Source organism: Pongo pygmaeus, chromosome 4 (genome assembly GCF_028885625.2).
Source record: "Pongo pygmaeus isolate AG05252 chromosome 4, NHGRI_mPonPyg2-v2.0_pri, whole genome shotgun sequence".
Taxonomy (NCBI): domain Eukaryota; kingdom Metazoa; phylum Chordata; class Mammalia; order Primates; family Hominidae; genus Pongo; species Pongo pygmaeus.
In genome coordinates this window covers 100,786,345-100,808,712 of record NC_072377.2, presented here as the reverse complement: position 1 = coordinate 100,808,712, position 22,368 = coordinate 100,786,345, and the positions used below count along the sequence as shown (strand labels likewise).

Here is a 22,368-nt window from a genome sequence, read left to right as displayed (position 1 = left end):
TCCAGTTCTGTGATCTGTTTCGTGTATCAAACAAAATGCCCTATGTTCAAAAACCACAACATTATGTAGTTTTTCTGTTTAACATTCACTTGAAATTTTAATAGTGAATTGATGATTCTTTACACCGTATAGTATGATACACAGAATTGTGAACTTACAAATTGCAGCTCTGGATATGTAGCATTAACAGCGATAAGTTCCATGTATTTTGCAAAACCCTCTTTAAGCCAAATATCATTCCACCATTCCATTGTGACCAGGTTGCCAAACCACTAGGAGGTAAAAACTCAATATTATTAGAAGTTAAACAAATAAAAATTATTAACTTTAGCAAAAAAATACAATTGTTACTAACTTTTTTTTATTAGTTAGGATCTCTCTTCTCTCTTTGCTACCCTTTTCTCTCTGTACAATTTTCTTCTACTGATTTCCTTGCCTTCTTATTCTCACCACCACATTTTTGCTTGATTTTCTTTTTTCCTTTTTTTGTGTGTTCTCAATGCCCTTAACTCTTCGACTTTCATTCTATCTGCCCAACATTTCCTAGTTATTAGATTTAATATTAAGAAAGAAAATGGAACACTTTATAGAGGTGGGTTTTTTTCCTGCCCAATAAGAACAATCTCACCTTGTCCTTGATATATGATGATGTTCAAGGGAGAAATATAAATCCAAGTGTCCTGGGTGAAGTTATCTTTTTATATTAAGTAGCAGGTACTTAGGAGAATCATAAGAATTCATTTAAGGCTCTCAGGTTGTTATATAATTGTTATATAATATTACTGAAGAGCAAATTCAGTTGTTAACCTCTGCCCCTGACTTACTTCAGTGGGCCACTAGAAACAATAAAGGTCTAAGATTTAAAATATATATAAATCAAATAAAAAGGATGCATAAAGATAATCGACATATTTACCCTTTACCTATATTTGATCTGTATTATGCATTTTAAATATTACTATTCTTTTATGTGCTTTTGTATTTTATTTATTTAGTCTATATGCCTAATACTGCACATCTAGTGTATGTCTCTAAGACTGCAATCTCTAGACGGACCAAAGCTTCAACAATAAGATTCTAAGATTCAGAAGAGCCTGGTTATAGTTACAGAACAGAAAATTATAAGTCTGTAGCTTCTAGAAACAGTTTAAGCACTATTCCTTTTCTGACAGTCTTCAGATTATTTTACAAGTGGGCACCAATCTTCTGAAGGACATTCATGGAAAGGGAGAGGTGTTTCCTCAATTTGAAAACCGGTGAATATAAGAAGTACAGGATAAACTGATTCTAGCCACTTCACCAGTTAGTAAGACTAGTTTATTCATTCATTCAGTAAATACCTATGGAGAACCTACTGCGTTCCTGGCACCATGCCATATGTTAGAAATACAAAGATGTATATAATATAGCCACTGCCTCAATACAAATGATGGAGGTCAACCAGTAGACAAATAAATACAGTAAAGCAGATGCTAAGATCAATGTCTTTGCCAGGGACAGAGGGGATTCCAGGAGGAAATAATCAGTTTTGCCAGGACGGTGTTCATTTCCTGAGCCTTGTAAATAGTACTCAGGTATGCTGAATATCAGATAGTAGGAGCAAAGGCAGAGTGATACAACCCGGCATGTTCAGAAAATGGCAGGTAATCTTGGATGGCTAGAGCTTAGGTGTAGGCAAGAGATGAGGCTGGAGAGGTAAAAAGGAGCTGGGTCATGGGAACCTTGTATGCCAGGCTAAGACAGTTGGCATCAGGGAATCTTTGCCAGGGTTATGCACAGAGTGACATGTTAATATGGTAATCAATGGGAAGACAAAAAAGTGGGGGCAAAAATTCCAGTGCTGTTTGCTGCTTCAGCACTTGACTGCATCTCCGTGGAAGAGAAGCTATTAAAGGGAGGGCCAGAGGGAGCATGGAGCCTCAGAAGTAGAGCTCACAGAGCACTTCCCTACAAACAATTGGCAGAAAGATTAGAAATCTCCAGACTCAGTTAAGTGCTTTAGAGCTCCTGGTGACTCATGATCAAAACACCTAAAATGGGCCAGTGGGGAGATTCTGAACCAAAGGAAGCAGCCCATGTGTTCTCGAAGCACAGTGCTGAGCATGGCTGTCTGTGTAACAGTATTTAGTTCACTGATTTAAAGAACAACAGCTCATTATTGTGGTGATGACAAAGGATAAAGTTAAAATGTTTTAAATAAGAGATTTTGCCAGATTCTACAACAGAATGATATTTGCCCACTTGGTGAAAGACAATTTTGGTGCCTTTAATAATTTACTGCATTACTGAGAGTTTTCAGAAATGAAATAGAGAGAATAGTCTCCAATATCTATAGACCTAGTTTTACAATTCCACATTTGTATGTAATACAGTGTTGATAGATGGCCCTTAGATAAGTTATTCTGCAAGAAATAGTAGTATTTCTTGTAGATGGAGTGGCCGTTGTCATCATCATTAATAACTAACACTTATTGAGTGCTTACTATGTGATCCGCACACTTTCCCTATCCATAATCCTCACAACAGCTTTATGAAACAGAACTATTATTAACTTAATTTTATAGATGGGGACACTGAACTTCAGAGAGTTAGGTATGTGCCCAGGATCATCAGCCCATCAAATTTCACTTGAAGTATTTCATTATGGCCATGTAAACACAGGTTCCAACCAAAGGAAGAGTGATTTTGCCCTAGATTGGAATGCCAGAGTACCAGTTTTAGTAAAAATCTTTATTTGTAAGGTTTCCAATTCTGTGCTTCATGTGTCTGTATAGTCACTTCCCTTCTTTTCCCAAATGACATTTGAGGGCTTTGCTTTGAAAGGTTTTAGAGGATAAATTTAATGGCTACTTCTCGTGATAAAATTCCAGTATGCACACCACAGTTCAGAGACTGAGTACTCTGCTACTTGACATGTTGTGTTAGGTTTAGTAATCTCTAAGTTCCCCTCTAGAGGTAAATGAGATGATTTATTTTGTTTCAGGAAGATTGATCGTGTTCTATATAATGTTATTTTGAACTGATATCGAGATAATGTCATGAGTGCCAAGTACCTGGTGCGCCAGTTCATGGGCTATGACTCTGGTGACCCACAGTTTATCGGAAGCAGAAGAGGTCTTGGAGTCAAAAAGCAGTGACGTCTCCCTATATGTAATGAGGCCCCAATTTTCCATGGCTCCAGATGCAAAGTCAGGAATAGCAATTAAATCTAAGAAATAAGAACAACCATACTTGAGTTTTATGGCTCCCACATCAGAAATAGAATTGGCTCTCTGCTCAAATACACTATGATCCTTTAAGTATATGTAAGCAGACTTTTTGAAAACATCAAGAATATCTTAACATTGACAGGGTGTCTTATAGTTGCGCTGAAAATAATCAGTGCCCATTATCAAGTGGAATAAGTTGTACAGAGTTTTGTAGATGAAGTAACGTATTGACATTTAACCATTTTCTTCCTGAAAGTGCTGAACTCTGAAAATATTTTGGGTGCCTTACTGCCAAGAAAACAATTCATTTAAAAACAATCATATTGTGTTTTATGTTAGTACTGCTGAAAACTTTAAAAAAGGTATCAAATAATTTCTAATATGTTTGAGATTCATCAAAACGTATAATGAACTCATTTTTAGAAAAAAACAAAAAGATGCATGATTTTAATTTCAGGAGAACACCTCTTAGGAGCCATCTCTATAGTCAATATTTCCATTGATATTTCTAGCAAATATAGCCTCTATTATAAGCACATGTCCTTCTAAGACAGCAGAGGAAAAAAGCTCTGGGCATTGATTCTTTCTGACTTCAATTTCCTTTTCAACACTGATATTTCCTCTACTTCTTAGGAAAGTGTTGTGGGGGGAAAAAGTGCAATCTAATCATTTAAACAACTCAGGTATAATGCATTAATTTGCATTACGTGTGTGTGTGTGTATATATATATATATATATATATATACCATATATGTGTGTGTGTGTATATATATACACCATATATGGGCATATATAATATATATATATACCTGTATATGTGTGTATGTGTGTGTATATATACATATATATGTACCTGTATATGTGTGTGTATATATACATATATATGTACCTGTATATGTGTGTGTATATGTATATGTGTGTGTGTATATACACACATATATATACATATATACATACATATATACACACACATATACATATGCAGGTATAAGTGTATGTGCATTGTTTACTATCCTTTGCTAATGATTTCATGTAGGCTAAAAAATTTCTGGCTAATATTTAGTCTTTGAATTCTGCTAGCTAAAATGTTCATTTAGCTGGAAAAAAAGATAATTTTTTAAAACTTTGAAATGAACCAAGTCACTTGGCTTATAATTACATTGTCTGGAGTTAATACTGGTTAATTCTAGTAGATGAAAAACAAGTGTACATAACACAATCAAAAACTAAATTAGCACTAATAAAGATTAGTATTCATTAGCACTTCAAATGTGGGAATGACTTTTCTTCTAAATTGCATTGATGATTTTATAGTAGTGGGACTTATATCTGCTCTATTTTTTCCTAAGTTGCATGCTTCTTTTCTGTTAGTCTTAAAGATGTTTCATATGCTCTTTAAGACTGCATTTTTCAAGAACAACATTAATATTGTTGATGGCTGTTATTAATCTTTCCTTGACTTTTGGCCTAAAGTACAGCAATGAATTACATATAAATGGGATTTAGTATATCTGTACTAAAGGGTATATAGAACCTGCACAATAATAACAGAGCAAGACTCAGGAACTATCGAAATAAGCCCCTGGATATAGCTTTTAATTTTTTTAAGCCTAGAACTGTATGCCAATTGATGGTCCCTTTTAATTTATGTAAGGAAAATGCATTGGAGTTGGGGGCAAGAGGCGAAAAAGGACAAGATAAGAAGTATATCCTAAATTCCAAAGGAAAAAATTGTTTTGTCACTGTCAGGAACCCCAAGCACTAATCTTTATATGCTGTGAAACTTTCTTCAGTTTTTATATGCTCTACAACAGGGGTCCCTAACCCCGGGGACACGGACCAGTACCTGTCAATGGCCTATTAGAAACTGGGCTACATGGCAGGAGGTGAGCGGTGGGAGAGAGCATGACTGCCTGAGCTCTGCCTCCTGCCAGATCAGAGGTGGCATTAGATTCTCAGAGGAGCATGAATCCTATTGTGAACTGTGCATGTGAGGGATCTAAGTTGCGTGTTCCTTATGAGAATCTAATGCCCAATGCTCTGAGGTGGAACAGTTTCATCCAAAAACCATCCACCCAACCTTCGTGGAAAAATTGTTTCCACAAATCTGGTCCCTAGTGTCAAAAAGGTTGGGGATTGCTTCTCTACAACATTCTAAAAATAACGTTTTTTATTTTTTAAGATAGAAAATTAAAAGCAAGATAGACTATGAGTATCATCTCATGTAAAGACCTACTACCATAACCAGATGATCTGTTTCCTGCAATTTTTTTTAAATCTGTTCCACAGTCTTGCCATCCAACCTCAGTGCCCAATATAGATAACAGATGGAGGCATAGTTTTCAGTACTCTCTCTACGTAAACTTTTGACAACCTTTATAAAAGATTGCTGACCTTGTACAAATAGGGTATAGCAATTCCTCCAGAAATCCCTCTAATTCTAATATGCAATGCATGTGTCTGTGTGTGTGTGTGTGTGTGTGTGTGTGTGTGTGTATTTTTTGATGGAAAATCCATTCTCTAATCAATGCTGCTGGGCATAGAAGAGCAGCCTGATGGGAGGTGTGTTTCCCTCCCATAGAAGAGGAACATAATGGATGAGAGCCTTGATGTCCGCCACAGGGAGTCACAGCATCTTGGACATGTGGACCCCTATTTTGAACAGAGCAGTCACTGTGTTCCTTCTTTTTCTCCCCATCTCTTTCCTGGGCCCTCTACCTGGCTTCCATCCCAGCCTCCAGTGTGTGCCCTTTCTGATCAGCCTGGGAAAGAGTTCGATGCAGATATGTTAACGTTAAACCTGATAAAAGAAGAGAGAAATGATCCACACTATTGGGGCATCTCATAAATATTTTATTTTCTACACTCAAGAATCATCTCTGAGGAACAAATTATTTTTTCCTGAGCTAACCTGAATTCCTCAGTGCTCATTTAAATCACATAGAAAGAGAAAGAGGGAAGAGATCAAAGCAAGTTTTATGAGCAAAAATGAAGACAATAATGTGGAATTTGAACATACCCAGTTTGGAGAGTGGATAGTAGATATCAAAGTACTTTTCATAAAAATCAAGTAGCTTCAGTGATGCCTGCAAAGCATAATGTGTTTGATTCTGTTTGTCTGGGGATGCATAGATGGACACCTGGGAAATGTGGATCAGAAGAGGTTTTTGAATGACAGCTCCCTGGCATAATTCCATTCCTGATAACCCTCTCACACAGAAAGGCAGACTGCATCTTTTCAAGAAAGTATTAAGATACCATTAAGCATGTTGTCAATAAGGATAAGAGGTTCTGTGAAGTATTAAAGCAAAAGTCAGTCTTGAAAATTACAAACACCCTGAATCTTCTGTTACAATCCATTTCCTCAGTGCTCATCTGTAACTTTCAAATCATATTAACCCATTGTATCATAATCCAAGTATATCATAGACAGGAACCCACTTGAGTTCATCTCTATGATATACTTTAGCACTTGTCAACTAGCTTTCCAAAATGATGACCACAAACACAATTCAAATAAAACATAGGTTTCTTCTAGACCTATGTGGGAAGCCATGAAGAACTTATTGGATCCGCCCTCTGTCAAGCTTGCTTTAAACTAAGAAATGCTCAAATATGTTCAATGGCTCCCCCAAAGAAATTAGCTATCAAGTAGAAAAAATATAATTAGATTCAAATTTTCTTGCCTTCCAAGTATAGAGCTACTTTTATTTCATGACCCACTTTTATGCTCTGAATTAACTGAAGTCCTTCAAAACCTTTATGTGGAAAAAATGTAAATGGCCATTTTTTTGACAGTTTACCAGGCACTGTGCTGAATGCTTACACATAAAATCTAATTTAATACTTGCACCCACTCTATGAAGCAGGTGCCATTTTATAGGTGAAGCAGCAGAAACACATAAAGATTTAGTAACTTGCTCCAGATCACCCAGGCTGAAAGTTGTAGAGCTGGGGTGTGAATCCAAAGAGGCTGACAGGAACCTGTCCTCTGAAGTGCCATTCACCTCCTGCACATCCGTGTCTATGCATAGACATCCATGTCTAAGTGCAAAGGTGCCGTGATGTGTGTGTGTAGCTACACAACTCATATATCTACATATTCATGAACATAATACGTATGTAAATTGTAATAGATACTTTATACCGATTTTTCTTTTTTTTTTCTGTTTTTCTTTTTTCTTTTTTTTTGGAGATGAAGTCTCACTCTTGTCACCCAGGCTGGAGTGCCTGGCACAATGTCAGTTCACTGCAACATCCACCTCCCGGGTTCAAGCGATTCTCCTGCCTCAGCCTCCCGAGTAGCTGGGATTACAGGTGCCTGCCACCATGCCTGGCTAATTTTTGTATTTTTAGTAGAGAGGGATTTCACCATGTTGCCCAGGCTGGTCTCAAACTCCTGACCTCAGGCGATCTGCCCGCTTCGGCCTCCCAAAGTGCTGGGATTACAGGCATCAGCCACTGTGCCCGGCCTATACCCATTTTTCAAAAGCATTATTTTATAACTCTTTAAAGATGTTTTTATGTCTATAATTTGGTCCCTTGGGATAAGAAGTTCTTTTTTATTTATTTAATGTGTCCACTAATGTTTGCAAATATTTAACTACAAAGATAATCATTAAGTATTGTTGTAAGTTTTTGCAAACAATGAAGACTCTAAAAATTATAAAGATCTTCTTTCATTGAGGGAAAAAAGTTATAAAAAACAGTTGGAAACTGTCGGGCACGGTGGCTCACGCCTGTAATCCCAACACTTTGGGAGGCCAAGGCGGGAGGATCACCTGAGGTCAGGAGTTCAAGACCAGCCTGGTCAACATGGTGAAACCCCATCTCTACAAATACACAAAAATTAGCCAGGCATGATGGCCTGTGTTTGTATTCCCAGCTACTTGGGAGGCTGAGGCAGGAGAATTGCTTGAACCCAGGAGGCGGAGATTGCAGTGAGCCGAGATAGCGTCATTGCACTCCAGCCTAGGCAACAGAGTGAGACTCTGTCTCAAAGAAAAAAAAAAAGTTGGAAACAACATACATGCCCAAAAATAAGATGCTGATTTTAGAATCCTTATTAAACCTCCATGCAATTATTAATATAATATTATTTAAAATTTTTAATGACATTCAACTTTTATAGCATATTTTGATAAAAATGGGTTAAAAATAGTCAATATATTATTTTGCAAAGGGTATATGTGTGTGTGTGTGTATTATATATATACATATATATACACTTTGAAAATCACCTTTACATATATAGTCAGTAAATACTGTTACTATGTACACCCATATATGCTGACATACATATAGAAAATATTTGGAAGGCTTACATTAATATTATCAGTAGTTGTATCTTGGTGACAGGACTATGGATAATTTTTAATTTAGTTTTTTATCTATCTCTTTTTGTAATATAAACATAATACTTTGATAATAATGAAAAACATGAGAAAACAAAAGTTCATTGCTCTCAGGACACTTTTCTGCACTGCGTAGAAAATTAGAACTCACCTTGACCCCTGATGAGGTGATGCCACTCACAGAGTGGAAATCACAAACTATGTAGGCTACAAGGTATGTACTCATTTTTACAGTAGTTTCAAAGTGATCTTCCAAAAGACCTCCTTCAAGTTCAATTGTCTTAACCTACAGAAAGGAAAAGGAATAATCAGTACTTGAAAACTGGAGTATTTCATAACCATGCCTATGACTTATGGCAGGTGAGTTAGAGGCAAGCCTCATACTCTGAAGGACAATCGATGACCTCCTAGGAGGGCAATGGCCTCTCCTAGTATTCCGTGGCCTCTTTTACCTCTATTGCTTTTACCCCAACACTCTGTTGAAGACAAAAAGCCCTGCTTTTGAGATCCCCAAAGCACAAAAATGCCAAATCTCATTTTGTTGATTGAAAGCACAAAAATATTACGTATTTCTATTTTCTTAAAATGCAATAATTTCCAACACTGGCATCAGTTCAACTTGTGGGCTTTTAAGTAAAATACCAGATAATGGCCCCTTTCCCTTTGTTTGTTGTACAAGAAATACACCCCTGCGGAAAAAGAAAACAGGAAGTGAAACTGAACTAGAGGCTTCACATTATCTTTTAATCCTGTTATGTGGGTGTGAGGTTGGTGTTGTTTCTCAGGTGAGGAAACAGAGGCTCAGAAATGTTCACAGAATTGTTGGAGATCACATGGCTAGTTCCACGGTAGGACCAAGATGTGGATGTGACTGTGTGACTCCAAAGATGATGCTCATTCTCTCACTTGCTGCGTGACAGCTAGAGTCATGGTCTTATTTTATCTTTGCTTCATTGATTCAGCAATGAAAGCAGTCAGGCCAAGGAAGTCATTAGTAATTTAAGCTTCTGTCCATCTCCTAAGGAAGCAGAAACTTTTCAGCCTGCAGTCTCGTCAGCTGCATCTATCAAGATCACTGGGTAATGACTGAACTCTACCTTCATTTGGTCTGGGCAGCTTGTCTCAGAGATGGTCTTCACCGTGGTACAATGCCCCAAATACTGACTGGATACAGATCCAATAATCTGAAAACATTTTCTTCAAGCTAGTCACAACTCTTAGACAGGCTCTTCCCCACCTCTATCCCTGAGCCCTTTCTGGGAGTCAGGCTTGTGATGATGCTGACTGCAGCTTATTAAGCATGTTTGACATGTTGGATAAGATTACGATTTGCTTTGGCAAGAGAAAATAGCTTGAAGCATTACCATAAATTTTCTAGTCTACTTTGATGGCAAATGTTTTTGCTGTTAAATTCTACAGAATTTAATTTTACTGAATTCTATTTGAAATCTATTTCTAAGTTCCAATAAAGAAGAAGGTACTGATCAAATACTGTAAGAAAAGTCAAAGTATATACAGGGCTGTAATTTTTAAGAACTCTATCCAGCAAATTAATTTTCCCCAACAACAGTCTCCATTTTTAGGAAGCTGATTCAACCAGTGTTCTCTGGATATCCACTCCCAGCAGAGGAGATGCTGTCTTGTGGTAAGGGCTGAGAGCTGGGGTATTATTGTGGTCTTCTGACCAAACTCAGCAGCAAAACCATGTAGTCAAGTGTGTGGAGGGGTTACTGGCAGAGGCGTGAGGCTGTGAGACTATGGGGAAATATGTCTGGGCTACTAGAAGGCTGGTGGCAGAGATGGTTAGGAGGCAAATGGGCGTTTGCTATGGTTTATCCCCACCAGATGAAGACGATATAGTCCATGGAGGCTGAGTTTTGTTCAGAAACCTGCAGTGACCCATGTAGATTAACATTGCCTTAAATGGACGTGTATGGGGTATTAGTGTAAGTTCTTCCAGGATGGTGATGTAAGCTCCAAGTACAAAACACTGACTGCTAGACAAGGATTTAGCTGTTTTCTCAATACCAGCAGAACTTTACTTGCATAGCAATTGTCACCAGTGAGTGCGTGTTTCCTTAAAGGATGAAAGAGACAAATAAATGTCCAAAAGATATGCTGCCTCTATTAGCACTTGGACCCTGCAAGGTCCCTGAGTTTGAGACCAGGCTGACTAACATGGTGAAACCCCGTCTCTACTGAAAATACAAAAAAAGTTAGTCAGGTGTAGTGGTGGGAGCCTGTAATTCCAGCTACTTGGGAGGCTGAGGCAGGAGAATTGCTTGAACCTGGGAGGCTGAGGTTGTAGTGAGCCGAGATCACGCCATTGCACTCCAACCTGGGCAACAGAGCGAGACTCTGTCTCAAAAATCAAAACAAAACAAAACAAAACAAAACAAAAACACAAACAAAAAAACTTGTATAACCACAATTAATAATTTTCATAAATAAATTTAAGAATTACTTGTGAAACTTAAAAGGGGGGATTTCTAAGTTCCATCATAGACTTCTAGATCAGAATTTCTTGGGTTGGGGCCCTGCAGGGTCCCTGAGGTCCTCACTTCTCTTAAATCCTGCATTCTTAACTAAGGAAATTGAGAACAGAGCATGTATCATTTCTTCCCACCAGTCTACATAACCCAGCTTAGGTGCTACAACTGTTATCTAGAGAGTATGATTGTGACATTACTTCAGTTCTCCTTTTTTGACTAACCATGAGAGCCTGAGTTGGTCAATGTTTATAAGAAGCAGAATGTTTTTTTTTTCTTTTATTATTATTATTATTATTATTATTATTATTATTATACTTTAGGTTTTATGGTACATGTGCGCAACGTGCAGGTAAGTTACATATGTATACATGTGCCATGCTGGTGCGCTGCACCCACTAACTCGTCATCTAGCATTAGGTATATCTCCCAATGCTATCCCTCCCCCCTCCCCCCACCCCACAACAGTCCCCAGAGTGTGATGTTCCCCTTCCTGTGTCCATGTGTTCTCATTGTTCAATTCCCACCTATGAGTGAGAATATGCGGTGTTTGGTTTTTTGTTCTTGCGATAGTTTACTGAGAATGATGATTTCCAATTTCATCCATGTCCCTACAAAGGACGTGAACTCATCATTTTTTATGGCTGCATAGTATTCCATGGTGTGTATGTGCCACATTTTCTTAATCCAGTCTATCATTGTTGGACATTTGGGTTGGTTCCAAGTCTTTGCTATTGTGAATAATGCCGCAATAAACATACGTGTGCATGTGTCTTTATAGCAGCATGATTTATAGTCCTTTGGGTATATACCCAGTAATGGGATGGCTGGGTCGAATGGAATTTCTAGTTCTAGATCCCTGAGGAATCGCCACACTGACTTCCACAAGGGTTGAACTAGTTTACAGTCCCACCAACAGTGTAAAAGTGAAGAAGCAGAATGTTAAATCAGTATTCGCTGAAAAGGGCATGATCTAGCGAGCTGCTCCAGTCAACTGGGCAAAGTAGAGATTCAAGGACCTTAGAAAATATTTTCAAAGTGTTTGCTTCTTTTGCTTAAACATGAGAAGTTACTGGAGATTTCTGAGATATAAATTTTAAATTCTAATATAATAATGATAACAGCAATTTATGTTTGCATTCTATTTTGATGAAAAGGGCTGTGTTTTTACTTTACCCCTCATGATTATTCAGATAGAAAATTATATTAATAAAAAACTTCCAGGAAAGCTACTTCAGTGATACACTGTCTTGAAACGAACATGCTGTTGGAAAGAATAATTGACCTCACAGTAGCAAATTGTTGCTACCTGAAAATGAAGGGCTAATTAAACTGCTATCTGTTACAATCACAGAAAAACTGAACTATGGGTCCCATGGTCAGTTGTTTTTTTTTTTCCTTTGGTCCACTCTGCCAGTATTTCAGAGCAAACGTCTTTTCCAGCATTAAGTAGAAATCTGGGGAGATGCAGCATCTAGATTATGGGCTCATTTCTCTCCTGCATCTGTAGAGACAGAGAGGAAAATGGGCGTGGGGCCACTTGCTGGCTGTGGATGACCTGCTGCCTCCTGTGCTCCACCTTTCTGAAGCACCATCAGGAAAGCCTCTATTTTTGTTCTACTATCCAAGCGGCGTTACAGGAATATTTTACATTTTGTTCAACAGCACAAATGGCAAGTACATCATTAGTGAGGAAGTATCAAACAAGGAAAAGGGTCTACTGTGTCTTCCAGAGTCTCTGCATTTTGAGTACTAATATGAGCCAAATAAGAGTCCCAAAGTCCTCTTTCAATTAAAGAAGTTGTATAGGCCAGCCATGGTGGCTCACGCCTGTAATCTCAGCACTTTGGGAGGCCAAGGCGGGCAGATCACCTGAGGTCAGGAGTTTGAGACCAGGCTGACTAACATGGTGAAACCCCGTTTCTAGTAAAATACAAAAAAAATTAGTTGGGTGTAGTGGTGGGAGCCTGTAATCCCAGCTACTTGGGAGGCTGAGGCAAGAGAATTGCTTGAACCCGGGAGGTGGAGGTTGCAGTGAGCTGAGATCACGCCATTGCACTCCAACCTGGGCAACAGAGTGAGACTGTCTCAAAAAAAAAAAAAAAAAGGATAACCACAATTAATAATTTTCATAAATAAATTTCAGAATTACTTGTGAAACTTAAAAGAGGGGATTTCTAAGTTCCATCACAGACTTCTAGATCAGAATTTCTTGGGTTGGGGCCCTGCAGGGTCCCTGAGATCCTTGCCACTGCAAAAGGGGTCTCTGGACCATCAGCAGTGACTGGGGGCTTGTTAGAAAGGTAGAACTTCAAGCTTCACCCCAAGACCTCTTGAATCAGAATCTGAGTTTTAGCAAGATCCTCAGACCATTAATCTGAATCCTAAAGTTTGAGAAGTGCTACTCTAGGAGATTCTGAATTTCATCCCTGGCCAAGAAACACAGATTTAAGATACTGTTTCCATATGAACACAAAATATAAATCACTTTGCTTGGGAAAAAAAAAAAAGCTTCCTGTGTAACAATGCCCCAAACGGAATGATGTTAAAGTCTAGAAGGATTGAAATTATGATGACTGATAGATAGATAGATAGATAGATAAAAACAAATTAATGGCTGAAATCCTGAAAGCAATTTTAAAAAACAAACGAAGACTGAGTCTCAACTTGAGAACAATTTCTAAAAGTTTCTGGAAGTGGAAATACCTTTGGCATGTTGGATAGTGCAATATGCCCGCTCTCTCTTCGTATCTTGATTGAAAAGTTGGCTTTGAACAACGGTTCATCAAAGCAAGGGAAAGCCATGCGTGCCTGGGTTGGCTCAAAATCTGTTACTGCAAGTATTCTGTGAAAAGACCCACCCCCAGCCAAAATGCACAAGTGAAATCAAGAAGAGAAATGAATCTGTACATTTAGCAAACAGCTTATCAAACCTGGGGGTAATAGACTTGATTTCTCAAACTGCAACCTTTGTGAATCTCGACTGTCTCTTTGAGGAAAATGAAGGTAAAATCTTATTTAGCAGCCATCAATCACAAGCAATGCCCTGTTCTGGGAATGCTAATTACATTATTTCGTTCATACTCAGGTCAAACAAGGATATTGAGGCTCAGACAACTTGAATGACCTTAGCAGGATCCGTAGCCAGTAAATGACTGAGACAGTACACATGTTGTCTGCATGGCTTCAAAATTCACTAGGAAATTAAATGTTCAGTACTGTCTCTAAACCTGAAAGGGCCTCAGGCAGACGTTTGAGTAATTGTGTATATGAGTGATGTCCTAAGTTGTATTTCCAGGGAGCAGATCCTGACTTATTGAGAACATCCTGCCAGGAGAAACAGGTAAGGAAGTGAGGGAAGCAGGACAGGGAAAAGGGAGAAGCCAGTCAAGGGTGCAGGACAGGCAAAGTCCCAGCGTCAGCCTGATTCCCAGGGAGCTCTGGGATGCAAACTATGCCTTCACGTGTCCCCCACTGGAGGCAAGGAGCTGGACTTTCATATTCTTGTACCATTGTTGGCTAATGGTCTCTCTGTGGCACCTGTGCCCCCAGGTACTTCTAGTTCTCTCTGCTTGCCACTCTTCAGATGATGACAAGTATAATAGATACATACTCTGACAAACTTCTCTACCCCAACACCAGGATATGCCTGAAACTGTACAGTTACAGATTTACTCTTTGGACTTTAAGCTTCAATTAAGAAGTGAATTTGGAGAGCAGATTTTAACTGGAAAAGGAGGGGAGAATAGAATAGCTCAAATACGAGGGAGAGACAGGTCAGGAGGGAAAAAAGAGAAGCTGTCAGGATATTTTACTTCAGCTTACTTTATTTCTATGACACAGGCTGGGAAACTGAGGCTAGAGATGTAAATGATTCACTTGTGGCCTCAAGGTTTTATTTGTATTTGGTAGCAGTTTCTGCAAATGTAAAGGAATTCTAAGTGGCTGGAATAATTTTCACTCACATGAAATTTTGGTTGTAATAAGTCTACATTGACAAAACAAAAAAAACTGAATCTTTGTTGCTTACACGATTAATTGGAACTCTACATGCAAAGTGTGACCTTCTGCATCTCAAAAGAACCACTTTCAACTGAATTACTTGTGTGGTTTAGATGAAGAAGTGAGGAAGAAAGAGAGAGAAAGAGAGAGATTCATAAGATTCAATTGACATTGTGCAGTACATTATCATACATGTCAGACCTACTAGGTGACTGAGTATGAAGGGAACTGACTAATTAACCATAAGGAGCGTCAGGAATAGCCTGCAATTAATCATGGGAGGCATGCTGGAAAGTCCTCCAGCTTTACTCCAAATATCTCCCCTTCTCATCTCCCACAGCTCCCAGAATAGTATCCCTAAGATGTATGTCCTTTGCATGAGGCCTTCGGCATTTGAAAAAAATGAAAAAAGCCATCATTGTTTACGTAGTGCCTTAGTGAAAAGAAGTTGATACTTTTCCTATCCAATACTGTGCTGAGCCTGAAAACCAGCTCCTGAGGATTGTGGCTGCAATGAGGGGAAGTGTCAGCAAGGGAATGTGGAAAGAGAGGAGCCTGGGGAAGAGTTGTCCTAGGTGGATGGCTGCAGGCTGTGCAGTGAGCACCCAAGTGGGGAAGGGAAGAGCAGGATGTAGTAGACACAGCTAGTCACTTTCCTGATACCCACTCCCCTTCCTTGGTTCCAATGGAATGCTGATTTTATTCAGGAAGGCAACAAGTCCAGATAAGAGAGTTACTTCTTCAGGCTCCCTTGTAACTTGGTGAGGCTATGACTCATTCTGGTCTAGCTGAAGTCCTTGGGTGGGAAATCTTTGTAAAGAGTGTTAGATTCAACTGGAACGTTTCTTTTTGCCCTTATCTCTCCCCTGTGTTCCCCTTCTTCCTGCCTAGAATGTGGACTTGATGCCTAGAGGTGCAGCAATCATCTTGCAAGTATTAGGAAGAAAGCCATAGGATAGCTGAGCAGAAAGACAGAAGGAGCCTGGGTCCTGGATGACGCTGAACAGCACTATAGCAACTCTGAGCTGCCCTACTTCTGAACTTCTTGTTGCATGAGAAAAATATGCCCCTGTGTGGTTAAGCCATGGAATTTAGATTTCTCCAACTGGCAATTGAACATAATTCACATAACGTGAGAGTGCACTGAGCCAGACTCCTCTTACCTCCCAGATGGATCCCGGCCCTGGGAAACCAAACCATCCACTCTATTAAGCATCCTTGATTCTTCTTTCCCTCACCTCACATGACCAATATGTCAGCAATCTCTGTTGTTTTGCCCTCCAAAATAACTGCCAAGTTCAATTGTTTCACTCCATAAGCACTGCCACTAGCCTGGCCCAAATTAGCATCACTTCTTACCTGAACTACTGCAATGACCTCCCAAATGATTACTCTGCTTCTCTATAACATACCCTCAACATAGACTTGATCTTTACAAAGCATAAATCAGAGCAGAATCTTCCAGTGATTTCCCATTTCATCTGAGTTAAAGTCAAAACTCCTTACAAGACGCCCCAAGGCTCCACATGGTCTGATCCCTTTCTCCCTCTTGTTCACTCTCCTCAGCTCACACTGGCCTTCTCTCAACCAATCCCACTTTAGAGCCTTTGCACTTGCCCCGAGATGTTCTCATAACTGTCTCTTTAAAAAAAAACAACTCAGCTCTCAATTTAAATTCACTTCCTCAACAAACACTTCCTTGCCCAGTCAACTGAATTAGTTTCAATCTTCAGCCACATTTTCCACCTTTCTTGCGCCTTGTTTTATTTCATTCATAACACTGGCCAATTACCTTGCCAATTTTATTTATTTTCTTGTCCTGGTTGTCTCTTCCATCAGATCCCACCATTATACATTCAGTGCCTAGTGCAGTGCCTGGCACATAGTGTGTGCTCAATGAATGTGACTTGATCGAATAGACTATATTTCTCAATTTTCCAAGCAAACTTGTTCCTTGTTTCTGACTATTCGATATGAGTCATGGCTGTTACCTAGGCAATGTATACTCTGTCACTTCCTCTCTCCCAATCCCAGTGTCACTTACATTTCCTTCTGGTCCCAGATGAAGACCCACTTCCTTTGAGAAGCATTTCCTATTTCAGCCCTCTCTGCACTGACCATCTCTTTCCCTAGCACATAAGCATATCCATCATATCAGTCATATACTGGCCTCTCCTCCTAGTTATTCACCCTCTAGCTGTTTATGCCTCTGAGTCCTGTCTTTACATCTCTACTGTGGTTTCCTTAAGGAATGGTAGAGCTTTTCCTTCTGGGTTCCTCATAGTTTACTGGATTTCTCATAAATGGCTGCTGAAGTCTGCTCCTGGCAAAGAGATGTAACTCATAAGGAAATTATCACAAAAGAATGTAAATTACCTGAGCAAGTTCTTACCTTGTTTCACCACCAAGAGTTCTGTATGTGCTTTTATAAAACCCTTCAAAGCCATCACCTAACTTGGCTTGGAAGTCAATAGCCACATAGTATTTCAGGTGAGGCATAAGTTTCTCTGGAACCAGCAGTGCAATTTGTTGATGAGCAGGATAACTCAAAACTTTCAGCCCTTTTCCTGGTTTCATGTATCTTGAATCTTCCTCTGACTGAAGGGTGGCATTCGTGATTTCAAGATCTTTGCTGTGCAAGATGATAAACTGGGTAGCATTGCTGACCAAGACCTCGATCTTCTCAGATGCAACAAAGTCCAGAGAGGTGAGATTGGGGTGGACAAAGAGGTCATAATGGAGGGGAATGACCACACTGGGGAGCCTTAGCTCCTGCCAAGGAAATCGTTCCCCATTGGTGGCTACTGGGAAAGCCCCAGGATCCTCACTGAAGTGATAACTAGATGGCACTGAGAACTGAGAACAAATGCATATTTGGGGCAAGATGGCTGCTAAGCAGTAAAATCCTTTGTGAATATTAAACATTGATTTTCTGTGTGAATTAACCATTGCAGAAGAATGGAGCATGGAATCTATTCTCTAGAAGACAAGTTAATATCCAGGCTAATCTCGTAGTTCTTCATAGCACTGCACTGGCTCTTGGCTCCTGAACAATACTTTCAATATATGAATTTAATCTAGAAGAAAAAAACACACTTATAGCATGACGAAAAAGATTTCAATTTACAAATAAAATCTTAAACATGTAAAAAGGTAGGTGTGAGTAAGGGAAAATCTGCTCTCTGTCAGAATTAGGCCAAGTATCCACAAAATAGAGCAGAAATTAAGCTGTTATCTGGTTATTATAAATAAAAACCCTTTAGGACTCCCCCAAAAAACCCTACCTTAAAATTGAATGTAATGAATTTCTTCTGAATTCTTGTGCAGCAAGCAGAAGGCAGGTGTGTAAATTCATTGCATGCTGAATGTTTTTAACATTTGGTTATATTTTAAATTTTTGTTTATTTATTTATGTTTTAGACAGGGTCTTGCTCTGTTGCCCAGGCGGGAGTAGAGTATGCAATCATGATCACAGCTCACTGCAGCCTCAACTTCCTGGGCTCAAGTGATCCTCCCACCTCAGCCTCCAGAGTAGCTGGGACTACAGACACACACCGCCACACTCGGCTACCTTTTTTGTAGATATGGGGGTCTCCCTGTTAACCAGGCTGGTAAACTCCTAAACTCAAGTAATCCTCCCAAAGTGTTGGGATTACAAGCGTGAGCCACTGTGACCAGCCTATTTTATTTTTATTCATTTATTTATGTTTTTGAGACGGAATCTCGCTGTTGTCCAGGTTGCAATGCAGTGGCGCTGTCTCGGCTCACTGCAACCTCTGCCTCTGGGGTTCAAGTGATTCTTCTCCCTCAGCCTTCCAAGTAGCTGGGATTACAGGCATGTGCCACCACACCCAGCTAATTTTTGTATTTTTAGTATAGACGGGGTTTCACCATGTTGGCCTGGCTGGTCTCGAACTCCTGACCTCAGGTGATCCACTCGCCTTGGCCTCCCAAAGTGCTGAGATCACAGGCGTGGGTCACTGCGCCTGGCCATATTTTATTTTTTTTAAAGGATAATGTGTCACTGTGTTGCCCAGGCTGGCCTCAAATTCCTGGGGTCAAGCAATCCTGATGTCTCAGCCTCCCAAGTAGCTGGAACCACAGGCACACATGTAATTTTAAGAGTATGCCTGAAAGTAAACTGTGCAAGATGTCTCTATTTTGTCTTCATAAGTCACAAAGCATATTCTATATATATTCTATATTATTTGGATACCAGATATTATTATTATTATTACTACGAATGGCATTGAACTTCATCTCTTTCAGTAACATTATCTGAATGGCCTCATTTTATGGCTACTGGTGTAAAGGTTGCTGGTCAAGGTAGGTGTTTATCCTCAGTTTATTTTCAATATGTCAAAAGCCATGGAAATAAATTTTGAGTTTATAATATTCTTACAGAATTTTTTTTAAGGTTTGGTTCTTTTCCCTTTACACTACTTTTGAAAGCACAATCAAATCAAACTGAATTTACTACCTTTGTAAATAGAACTAAGTTTCTTTCTCTTCTAAGGGTAAAGCTACAACACATATAAAATTAGGACAAACAGCATAGTTAATTTGGGGGAATCAATTCTTACTGCCACCCTACCACCTGCCTCTACTTACTTCCTTACTGCTCCAACTCAAACCATGAAGGTTTTCCCTGCTGCTTCTTCTTTTTATAATCCTGAACAAGTTCTGCAGCATTAATTATCCAAACAATTACTTCAATTTTTCAATTGCAGTATTAATGCAGATAACAGGTATTGTTAAAGGAACAAAAATAAAATAAAATAAAATAATATTAAATAAAGATACTTCTCCCTCTTTTTAAAAACAAGCATTAAATCACTGCTACAAATCTCAGTGTTCCAACAACGTCTAATAAGTACACTCGTAATTGGTCTATTAGCTTTAATTTTGGAGGGTTTAAAAAAAATGGAGTGGCTTATTATGTGGGTCTGAGGCTTTGGAATCAGAGTGCCCGGATTCCAGCGCTAATTCCACCAACCTCACCTATGTGATCATGGGCAAAGTTTTTGACTTTTTGAGCTTCATTTATCTCACCCATAAAACAGTGTAATAATTATACCTTCCTCATGCTGGGATGATTAAATGAAATAATTCATGTGAAGAAGTTGGCACAGCACAGCATGGAGCATATAGGAAGTAAGTAATTAGTATTGGATATGAAATTATTATTGAGGTTATAACTTGCATTCAATGGCCAAAATGAAAGAGTAGCTCTGCCCCCACTTGTAGCAGACACTCCTAGAGATGTACTTGATTGATAAGAGTAGAGAGAAAAGCTTTACTCACACAGTCTTTAACTTTAGAACTAGTAAGGGTTGTAAAGGCCAGCTAGTACAAGTCCTTAGTGTTCAGATAAAGAAACAGGACCCGGCACAGTGACTCAGGCCTGTAATGCCAGCATTTTGGGAGGCCAAGGTGGGCAGAGCACCTGAGGTCAGGAATTCGAGACCAGCCTCACCAACATGGTGAAACCCTGTCTCTACTAAAAATACAAAAATTAGCCGGGCGTGCTGGCACATGCCCGTAGTCCCAGCTACTCGGGAGGCTGAGGCACGAGAATCGCTTGAACCAGGGAGGTGGAGGTTGCAGTGAGCCGAGATCGTGCTGCTGCACTCCAGCCTGGGCGACAGAGCGAGGCTCTGTCTCAAAATAAATAAATAAATACATAAATAAATACATAAATTAAATTAAATAAACAGGTGAAGGAACAGGATGGTGACTCCTCAAAATCCACACAGGAAGTCTGAAACAGAATCAGGACTAAAACATAGCTCTCTGACCTTTGGTCTGGTGGGCTTTCTATTATACTGCACTGTACCTTAAATAGCAATGCAGTGAACAAAACATCCTGGGATTGAAGAAGCAAGAATTGTCACAAACGTTTAGAAAAGACAAAAAGATCTCTGAAAGAGAGTGAGCCAGTGCAGCAGAAAGAGTCTTAGATCAAGTCCCAGCCTCAACTGCATACACTAATACAGCCGCACCCAATTCACCCTGGTCCCCCAGAACCTTGCCTTAGATTACAAAACCTTCTCAACACAGCAGTTCTATACCTTCAGTTCATTATTCTCATTGAAAAATTCTAATTTTAAGACAAACCCAAGAGAAATGTTGATACGTTACCTTAAAGCATGCTGCTGCAGATTTGACTGAAGGGGAATTTATTTTTGCTTTCACTTTCTATTCCAAGATTCAGAACTTTTCATGCCTCCTGAGTACAGTACTAGCTGGTTCATTATCACGCAGGTGTGAATGAAGCTTAGGATAAGAGCTTTATTCCAAAAAGGACAAGAAACTTTTTGTAGAATGCACAAATAAGTGGCTTTGGAGTAGAATCCAAACCGTAGAAAGAAAGGATCGCCAGTGGCTGCCACTTCTGCTGTTATCGCCTCCGTTCCCTTGTCCCCAGGGTAAAGCCTTCAGAACATAGTTCATGTTTTTTAGTGCCAAGTTGTTGTCTTAGGAATTGATCTTGAACTTCTCCTTGTGCTGCATCCTCAGTGCTACGAAATCTGACTTCTGCCCATCCACCCCACAAACGTAACTCCAAGCTTACCAAACACCTCCCGGGCAGCTTCTGTGGTCTTTATCAGAGGTGATTATTCTCAGCTTTGCCATGTCTGTAACCACCTCGTCTCCTTGGGCACGAGGGGACCGTATCTCACGCTCATCTCTTTGATCTCTCTTTATCTGCCTGTTTGAGTTTGGCTTCTACTTCCTCTCTGCTCTGAATATAGGCCTTCCACAAAGGTGAAACCTCTGGCCTTTGCTCTGCCCTCTGTTTATCCTTTCCAGTACCCAGATTTAGCATTTATCCCCATTCATCCCACATTGCTCCCATTGTGATCCCTCCTTCAAGGGTTCTGCTGCTGTAATTCCAACAGCCTGATGGACTGACATTACATGGATGTCTAATCCTAACCTGAACCAGAACCCTAACAACTCAAACAGCGTTTTCTTTCCCCAGATAAGCACCCTTTGCTTTATATGCTTCCAGCCTTCTTCCATTATCTAGGATTGAACCATATAGTTAGTTATTTTGATTCTGTCCCTCTCCAATTTGTTGCCAAAGCCTGTTGATTTTTCCTTTTCCTTTTTTTTTTTTTTTTGAGATAGGGTCTCACTCTGTCACCCAGGCTGGAGTGCAGTGGTGCCAACCCAGCTCACTGCAGCCTCGGCTTCCTGAGCTCAAATGATCCTCCCACCTCAGCCTCCCAAGTAGCTGGGGCTACAGGCATCCACCACTACACCCAGCTAATTTATTATCACTTTTTTATAGATGAGGTCTTCCTGTG

The 22,368-nt window shown here is 39.6% G+C and overlaps 1 protein-coding gene across 1 annotated transcript in view; it reads right to left on the bottom strand.

The window, feature by feature from the left end:
- The window catches only part of ERAP2 (endoplasmic reticulum aminopeptidase 2), a 54,289-nt gene extending 32,549 nt beyond the window's left edge, over nt 1-21,740 (bottom strand). Inside the window, exons 1-7 of the mRNA XM_054487772.2 lie at nt 21,197-21,740; nt 17,448-18,132; nt 13,760-13,898; nt 8,716-8,850; nt 6,230-6,350; nt 3,054-3,208; nt 159-272 (exon numbers count right to left, since the gene is read on the bottom strand). Coding sequence (XP_054343747.1) covers nt 159-272; nt 3,054-3,208; nt 6,230-6,350; nt 8,716-8,850; nt 13,760-13,898; nt 17,448-18,022 — 1,239 coding nt within the window. The 5' untranslated portion in view covers nt 18,023-18,132; nt 21,197-21,740. The remainder of the gene's footprint in view (nt 1-158; nt 273-3,053; nt 3,209-6,229; nt 6,351-8,715; nt 8,851-13,759; nt 13,899-17,447; nt 18,133-21,196) is intronic.
- Between the last annotated feature and the right edge of the window lie 628 nt (nt 21,741-22,368).